General features: G+C 33.3%; 1 protein-coding gene across 2 annotated transcripts; it reads right to left on the bottom strand.

Moving 5' to 3' along the window:
- Positions 1-652: 652 nt before the first annotated feature.
- Positions 653-8,522, bottom strand: LOC132547602 (B-cell CLL/lymphoma 7 protein family member A-like). 2 transcript variants are annotated; one of them, XM_060211385.1, is made up of 8 exons: positions 8,383-8,522; positions 7,241-7,299; positions 6,371-6,393; positions 5,757-5,856; positions 5,017-5,067; positions 2,989-3,165; positions 2,159-2,215; positions 653-1,809 (listed from the first exon to the last, which is right to left on the bottom strand). In XM_060211385.1, the coding sequence occupies exons 1-8, from the start codon at positions 8,472-8,474 to the stop codon at positions 1,718-1,720; spliced, it is 651 nt and encodes a 216-aa protein (XP_060067368.1). In that variant the 5' UTR covers positions 8,475-8,522; the 3' UTR covers positions 653-1,717. The 2 variants fall into 2 exon arrangements, with proteins under 2 accessions (XP_060067368.1, XP_060067369.1); XM_060211386.1 differs by lacking the exon at positions 2,159-2,215.
- Positions 8,523-9,371: the final 849 nt, after the last annotated feature.

Genomic DNA, 9,371 nt, shown 5'->3' with positions numbered 1-9,371 from the left:
ATGTTATGAGCAAAATACATAACGTTTCAAATTTCATGGAAAATGATATTGGGCCATTCCCTTTCTTATGTGTATGTATATCAAAGACGATGCATGCTAGGTGACCTAATTTCATGTAGTGAAACGTCAAACAGTCATGTTTTGTTAACCAACTAAAATTGCCCTTTATCTGCCATTTTTTATCAAATTCTCATATTACCATTTCATGGTTTATCTTGAGCATTCTGAATTGCCTTCATTCACAAAAAGAATGATAGTGAATCAAAACCCCATCTCTTTTTATAGTTTTAGTGAAATGCTCTGGATATAATTTAAGTATGAAAAATAACAAAGGGCAATAACTCCTAGTTTATGCTAAAGAGAGTGATAGTTCTGGTGCACTGCACTCCTCTTTGTTGAGATCTATCTACCAATGAAGTTATATGTTGATACATCATACAGGTTTTTTGTGTGGTGCTCCAGACAAAATTATGACAGACGGACAAACGGAGGAAGGGACGGACAAAGTGACTATATGCCCTCCTGAATTAATCCTAAAGGTTGAGTGCAGGAGGAAATTTGGAGAAGTTTTATTTAACAGAAAAGCAAACAAAATATAAACTAAGTTTACTACACATTTTATTTCATACATTTGAGAGTGACAAAATGCTGAACTATATACAATAGTGTTGATGCTTATTAATGTACATGTGGTCACTGTGCGAACTTACAACACATGCTTTTATCACACATCACAACATTTATTACTACACAGCCACTCATGATAAATGAATAGCACCCACCCTGGTCCTAACAGTGTATTCTTAAAACATTAACTGACCGTAAATGACATGACAAAGTGTAAGTTGATCTATGCAGTATGTATCTATTTCTTTCCAATGTAGAATATTACAGATCAGATATGTTGTGTGATGAAGGAAAACGTAATATCTCTGTCAAATTTCAATACAGTGGTATTATACTGATGGTTCAAATTTCAAATAAAAGAGACAAAAAAAATTGAAAATAGTGAAAATGCAAAATACAGAAGGTCTCCAAAATAACAACCTTTACAGTGTTTGGTCCTGAATCTATCTTTTATTCTCACACCTTTCATCACTTATACTCTTCGCATTGTCAGAGGGTTTGGCATGTGATACAAAGGTACCCCTTATAAGAGCTATGAACATGATTGTACAACCTTACCAGTCATTTAAATGATTTATCAACATTGTAGCCTCCAAAGAAACATGAGTGACTTGCCAAAGCCACAAGCTCCCTACAGCCCTACAGTCAGTATGAATTTAACAGTTTACTGTCATCAGGTTGATGTGCAATGAATATGTAAACCTCTTTAAAAGTCCTCACTGAAAAGAATTTGTTCATTTGTGTGAAAACTTTTGTGGTCATATAGCCTCTTGTAATTTTTTAAGTAAATACATTCAACCGTTTTGTCATTTACTGGTAAAAATAAAAAATGTTAACAGAAATGGTGTAAAAAAAGAAAAAAAAAAAAAACCAGGATGAATTAACTGATTTACCATGTTATTGAAGGTGTAAATCAGAACTTTCAGGAATTTTGCTTCATACACATGAACAAAATCTGTTATCAAGACCATACAGATACTCTCTCAGCTGTGTGAAACTGCAAGCAGAAACTCCAGGATGTTTGGACGACAGTAATGTACAAGCTATCTCCATAGTCAGGTAAATGAACACATTCAATGTAAGTTGGTCATCAACTGGAATCTGATGACGATGACTTCACTTTTTTAGATGGTGGATCATCAGATTCATGGTCTGTTGGAGCTGCTGAGGAATTTGAATCACCTAAAAATATTTCAAGGATGAATGATCATGAGAAAAAATTGGTGTAAATAAGGAAAAAACTGCATTTGTATCTAAAAATAATAAATTGTATTAATTTAACAATATCATCCACAAATTATGTTAAAGATGTTGTCATTTGCAATGTAACTGATTTCATCATCCGGACTAAAACCATCACCTCAGAGAGAATTACATTTGATACAACAAACAAAACAGTTACGGGACTTCGTAAGATGAAAAAGCGACAGTTAAGGGACTTAGTAAAATGAAACAAGACAGAGCTATGGGACTTTGTAGGTTCAAAAACAAGACAGAGTTACGGGACTTGGTAAGATATCAACAAACTAACCACTGTCTTTCTTTAAATTACTTTCTTCTTTTTTCTCATCTCGAACCATACTCATTGCTAAAAAGGAAACAAGTATAAATGAAAAAATTAGTATAGGAAAAAAGTCACCATATTCATTGGTCTATCAGGAATCTCTTTGATTCATTTTTCCATAAAGCCAGTGATTGTAAATTTCCCTTTTTTTGTGGTTACCCTACAGCTTTTTCAGTTTGTGTACTTGTTCATTGAATATCAACAGATAAAACTGTATCCCTGTATCCAAATTCTGAAACTTTCATTAAGGGGTAAAATTATTTAAGCAAAATCTCCCAATGTATAAAATTGAAAAAAAGAAAAACAGTCTTTATATACTCAAAATGGCGTCAACACTCAAAGAGATGACTGATAGTGCTCTTACTGAATGAATATGACACTTTGCAGTCCAGTAGAAGTGCATGGTAAAATACAATTAGTGTTTCCCAGTAAATTCAAAGCTATATGTTATGTTGGTATTATCAAATATGTCTCAAGTGAAAACATGATTATATGATTAATATTATAAATCATAAGCTGTCATGTGTTTATTATTTATAAATCATAAAATGCTCCGATATTAATTTGCATTTGACCGCTACAACAGAGAAGTTGTTACAGAAAAAAATTAATCTGATATTAAACTCTAAAAACTTCAAGGGAAAAACAAATTGTAGCACCTTAAGAACAAAGGAAGTTCTGTGGAGGATTATGTGCAGAATGTGACTGAAGCTGAAGTCACACAGATATTAGGAAGTAGGATGTGATGTTAGTCTTCTGATTATGATCAATTTAAGGATTGTTGTTGTTGGTCTCACCTAATCTCATATCGGCCTCATTGCTGTCATTATCAGCCTCCTGCGAGAAGGGAGGGTTGGTGTTCTGGGTGTCGGCAAATGACAGGTTTGAGTCCTCATTGATGGTGCCTGAGCCTTCACTACAATTGGAGTCTGGTACGGACTGTTGTGTGTTCTCGTCTGTGTAAACACTGGAGGCTGTAATGACACACCACAAAATACCATCAAAAGGAATGTGTAGCATTATAATAACTCCCAAAACATCTTCTGTCAGAATACATCTTCATCATTGGAATTTGGGTGAAAAAAAAATATCAGAAAGAAAAAAAGAAAAAGAAGAAAAAAAATCACTGAAGTAATTCCTGTCTTTGTTCTTTCATTTCTGCAGCAGTGATGTATTCAGATAAAACATACCATTCTACTTCATTAGATATGAAGAGAAACAAATCCTCATGGAATTCAGCACAATGGTAGCTAGTAAAACAGAATTATGGATTGATCATATGATTCAGTAAGTGCATTATACTAATGCTATCAATGTTGTAGAAAGATTTATGAACACCAGAATTATCATGGGTAAACAGGCAAGTTTCATAAAGAGTACATTCAATCATTCTTACTATTTTCAAAAAGATGTCAATGAGGAAAAACTGAAACAATTTTTACATTTTTACAATCTGTTCTCATAATTCAATCCAAGGTAAGTGGTTGTATTTTTGTTATCAGATATACAGGCCGAGAGTTTTCATTAACTCTTGTTAACAAACAACTGACAATCCTTGAAAGCATACATATTGCATTCTATACCCAACCATAAATATACACTGTACTACATGTGTACATCATTAACAGTTTAAAAATGAAATTAAAGAAATCTACAAAACAAAATAAATATCTACCAAAAAACCACAAAAAGAGCATTGATTTTTACTTGTTTCAACAAAAATATATAACAAGCTTAGAAGAAAATTGAGCTTTGTAATTTCTCGCTAGTTTCAAAGTTCTTTAATGTCACATACAGAGAAAATCAGAGGAGGGACCTATTATTAATCTATATACTATATTATGTTTTGTGACAAGATGTTTTCAGATAAAAATTACATGTCAATTTTTTTAAAAAATATTGGTTTTACTGAATTTTGATATTTCTGTCTGAAAAATATCAAGGGGGTAAAGAGATGCTTATTATATGATTTTCATGATATGCAATGAATAAACTTCACTAATTTGATCTACAGTAATGTGACATAATATGACAGTGAAATGACATAGGATATTTAAAGATTATAAAATGTAACTTCCCCAAACCTATCCTTCTCTAAGCTGATCACCTCTAATACTGTATATAAATGTACAGTATGGTTTTCTCCAAAAACCGAACTTCCCTAAACCAGCCAATCAAGTTCTACTACTTTGTCATTATTTTTGGTAATTAACATAAGGAATTTTCTAATTGAATTATTCTGTGTCAAACAAGAAACATTACTCGAGAATTAATTGCTGTCAATATACAGATTCAGAATACATATCACGTAACGATTCAAACATATGCATTATGGACGCTTTTGTGCCAACCAAACCCTCCCTAAACTGGCCAAATGGGAAAAGTTCTACAGTGCTACGATATCACCAAGGTTAAAGAGCATTAATAGGATAACTTAAAGAACAACAAAGCAAAGCATATTTTCTGCATTATTAACAATAAATAATGATAAAAAGAAACATGGTATTAAAATATGTTTCCATATTCATAAAAGACTTAAAAAATGTGTTCGGAAAAAATTCTTATTAGCTTGTCAGAGGCAGTTATGAATTTTGTCTCGTAAATCTGGTACAAAATGGAAACTTGCAATACTTATGATATACATCAAAATGAAATCAAGCTTTGATTATAACAAACTCATTATAAAGCAGAATAGCAAAGAAGTAAAAGCAAATGAGCAGAAGGAATTAAAAGCACACCTATACAGCCCTTAACAGATTGACTTTTTCCGTTAAGCATGCTGGGAGTTGAGCATTCTTGGGTCGAATTCTTGGCATGCAACTCACTTCTCTTCCCTTGGCAGGATTCCTGATCTACTGCTGAAGAATTGGAGTTCTCTAAATAGGGAAAGGAAGAGATGAATCACATATTCTAAAATTTAATTTGGCATAGCAATTTTCAAACTAAGCCTTGTTATGTAACTCACAGAACCCACAAGTTTACAAAACACAAAATTTGAGAAAACAAAACCTATTTCAACATTGGAACACCAAACAGATCTGATAAATTATATAAAATTTGTAAAACAATAAAGGATTTGTGACCAGTCAACAGCTGTTATGATGTATATGTATTATACCTAGACACATGGTTGTACTATTTACTGCTTAGTATAAATAAAGGGAGATAATAAGCAATATGGTATACTGTGTGGATACAAGAAGCCACAAGGGACTCCTTCAATTTTTAGGATAAAGACGAGATAGAGACCAACACTCAAAATGTGCAAATTGTAACGGAGTTATAGAGGGTGGATCCACTGTGATGAACAAATATGAGAAAAACTTGGATTCCAGTCAGTCCTACATGTAACCATCACACCTTTGATAATAGCCAGTATAAGGTCGGTCCTCCAAGACTATATCAATTTAAACCAGTCTGAACTTATCTTATAATCTTTTTAACAAAAATTATTTCAATATAATCTTTACCGTCAAATGTAAAATCTGAAAAATTAACAGAATGCTAACATAGTTCTTTTTTTTTTTTTTTAAATGTTTCATTCAACATATGTGACACTGTATACCTTCCTGGGGGAAATTTCGTTCAGTTTCCTTGTCACTGCCAATTTTTCCTCCTTTCTGACCTGCAGACTGACCTTTAACACCCTTTTTAACCAGTGATGGCTGAAAAACCAATTCATAATCATCATCCGCGACTTTTCCTGCACAGTATTTTTTGCATTTCACTTACATCTATAGGTTTCATGTTACAGACGTAAGTTACTGAAAGCCTCAGTTTTCAAATGATTTTAGTCCTTTTTTTCAGTTTCTAATTTTCCTCTCTTATTCATGATAAATAATTGCTCCTAGGTCAATATATATCATGAACAAGCCAGCTTTCAAAATGGAAACTTCTTAATCAATATCCTTAAATTCCAGTTGTTTTACTAGTTAATAGACAAGTGAACAACTACCAGATACATGAAGTGTTCTGGATCTTCTAATGAAATTATTCTGTTTTAACATTTCCCTCTTTATCCATGTAAACTAAATGACAAGGTTATAACTTTAGGTTTTTACTTCCAAAAATTCCAATCTAGTCAGATAGAGATTGTTTGTAGATTAATGTACACAGAAGGAAAAAAATGTTTCATTAAAGAGTTAACATTGTTTTGACATTTATGTATGTATATACTACCTGTGTTGGTTCCGGTGATGATACTGAAAAAATTAGAAAATAAAAAGAAATGAATTCATATCAGGTAACAGAAATATACAAATTTGATTTGGTTTAATATGCAGTAAATTTCATAAATATGTCAATTTCAGGATATTAATGACAAAAAAATAATCTTCCGTCATCAAATTTGTATGTCAAGATTTCCTTCATTCTGATTGGATCAGAGACTGTCACATGCAGGTCCATACATAACATATGGACTCCATGATTCTAAATTTAATACTGACGGACATATGGACACTAGAATATGATATGAATGTCTTTGAGGATAATTTGTCCTATTCTAGTACAGGTGTTACTTATTGATTAAAAGCTTTAGAATTTTTGTACTGCATTAACAAAATTACATGTTTAGTGATTATTATGTATTTGCCTGAATGTTGAATTTTAAGATAAGATTATTTCATGAATATATATATAGGCAATAATACAATTACCTGTACATATGTTATATGTAAAATTAAGGATATTTGATTTTGGTCAATATGGTGTCACAGCTGATAAATGTATTATGATTTTATTATAATTTTAAGCATGAGCCTCATTTGTCTTGGGGTTTTCAACTGCTAAAAAAACTGTGTTTTTATACAGTCAAATCTGCTTTAACAACAACCTGTAAGTACCAGTTTTTAGTCCCAGTGTAATCGCTACAACTCTTAGTAACTCCATATAAAGGCCATGTTTGTCATTTACATAGAGGCCATTATAATTTATCACTAAAACTTATTTTCTGCTCCCTTGAGAGCCCATTACAGACAGGTTTAAATGAATATTCTGCTTTCACTAGCCTGTGTCATCTATACTCATTCTTTGTATACTAATAATTACCTGGAACCCACTTGAAGATGCGCATAGTGGTATCACCGATGGTTACCCATTTCTTCTCCCTGAAATACAAAGTTACACAAAGTCAGCATCAAAGTACTGTTCATGTAATGTTTGTGTAATCCTAGGAAATATATAAGTCAATTGCAACAGGTTCGGGATAAGTTGATTTTTTATTAGTGTGAAACGTCTACCGGTTTCGTCCGAACAGTGTGCTTCTTCAGGACCTGACTTACATACTTAGTTTCCCCTATTCTTCAATCGCCCTGCATACTGGGTGGTATCCAGGCAAGGGATATAAATAACCAACGGAACCTCAATAAGAATTTTTCGGCGTTGGCTCTACCCCTGGATTTATCCTAGGAAATATATACATACTAGCCACAATAAACCAATTTAGCTCAATTGGTTGAGTGCAAGACAGTTCAGCCAAAGGTCATACATTTGAGTCCAAGTGGAACCAATAAAATGAATACTGGCTTCTGTTACATTGGCACCTATGCAGATAATCTGGAACGGAATATATAAACTTAATGTAACAGGAAAGAGAACAATGTGTTTCCACCTGGGATCAAACCTGCGACCTCCAGTCTCTAATCTCTCATGTTAAGCTAGAAGTCAACCATGATCACATGTACAAGTAAAGTCGTGTTAGCCCTAAAATACCACATCAACCTAGGTTCTAATTCCCTGTCACCACAGGAAGGGTCATGATCACCATCTGTAACAGGAAAGTGTGCTTTCACCTGGGATCAAACCCGCGACCTGCAGGTATCTAGTTGGACGCTCTAGTGAGCTAAAGGGAAATTTCTTCTAAAGAGAAGCTAGAAGCCAACCATGATCCTTTATACAATTAACAGGTTGAGGTTTATTCTCAAGTTTTTTTTTCTATTTTTTTTTATATAGACCTATCGAAAAGCAACAAAAATAAAAATATGAATTGATAGTCTTCTTAGCCAGTACTTTTCGAACTATATATAACTGTTATATAGACTGTTAAAAGGTTTTTTAAAATACATGCAATTAATGTGAAGATGTATCAGGGTATTTAAGGAGGGTATATACGAGGGATGTGGGATGGTGTGGGTTGGGCAATGTTTTGATTCAAGTTTCCGTAAGGTTTGTACTTATATTTAGTCACATACCACTTCCGGACTTTGTCGATGGCACTAATAACCCGCTTAATGTCTTCTTTGGCACGACTTCTGGTCTCTGCTCTTATCGACCGCGACAACATGACTTTGAAAATTGCGCTTAATGTAATCAAATAGGTACTTTGTCTCTTCCACCACAGGTTTTCCACTGATATAAACAAAAGAGGGACCCGGATGTTCCGTTCGAACCACATTTTATATGAAAAGTCTAGAGAGACTCGAAGGATTAAAAGAGGCATAAAGGGCCGTAAATTGTACAAACGACACACATCACAGAGTTAGATAAAGTAGAGCCAAACTGCATCACACAACTGCTTCGAACTTCTAGGACCCGTTAGCGATGCTAAGGGCCTAATTTGTAAAGCATAGGAGGCAACTGGGGGAAGTCCAAGTCATCAAAAGTAATATCAAAATTTAGATGGAAATTAAAGTGCCCCGTAGCCATTCGATTAATCTTGACAAATTTTGGAAAGAAATGACTCTGTCCCACATTTAAGGTCCTACATGTAGCTACATAGAATAAAGTATAACAAGTGTGAAACAAATTACGTAGACCAATATTCAATCTGTAACAGAGAAGTGTTAAATCATTTAATAGAACATCTACGAAAGCGGACATATCAAGTGAAGAATGGTGAATATTAAAAAAAAACCCAATTGAATAATACCAATTTCAGTGTAAATAATGAAGAAGTTGTAGATAAATTAGATGAATTTGATAGTAGAGGCATTGTGTTCATTAAATTGGACAATACAGTAAGTCCGAAGGAAATTAAGAAAATCGCCAAGGAACTTTCAGATGGTAAAGCCCTAAATGCACATGGTTTTCTCAAAGAACAGATGAAGTGTGCTGGCAAGATACTGTTCCTCTTCCTAAACACACAGTACAATCACATCATGTAAACGTGCATTTTTACTTCTGGCAGCTTTGTTGAAGACTTTAATTATGACATTTCAAAATATAATTCCATGTCTGAATC

Source organism: Ylistrum balloti, unplaced genomic scaffold (assembly GCF_031769215.1).
Source record: "Ylistrum balloti isolate Yb309-2 unplaced genomic scaffold, AGI_CSIRO_Ybal_v1 Utg369964, whole genome shotgun sequence".
Taxonomy (NCBI): domain Eukaryota; kingdom Metazoa; phylum Mollusca; class Bivalvia; order Pectinida; family Pectinidae; genus Ylistrum; species Ylistrum balloti.
This window is presented reverse-complemented; position numbering and strand designations above follow the sequence as displayed.

Bases quoted from the DNA above. Each gene is read 5' to 3' on its own strand.
- LOC132547602 (XM_060211385.1), bottom strand. From the start codon at position 8,474: ATGTTGTCGCGGTCGATAAGAGCAGAGACCAGAAGTCGTGCCAAAGAA. The intron at 2,216-2,988 runs GTGAGACCAACA...TTTCCTTTTTAG, and splicing joins TGAGGCCGATATGAGATTAG to CAATGAGTATGGTTCGAGAT. The intron at 1,810-2,158 runs GTTAGTTTGTTG...AAATATTTTTAG, and splicing joins TAATTTAAAGAAAGACAGTG to GTGATTCAAATTCCTCAGCA.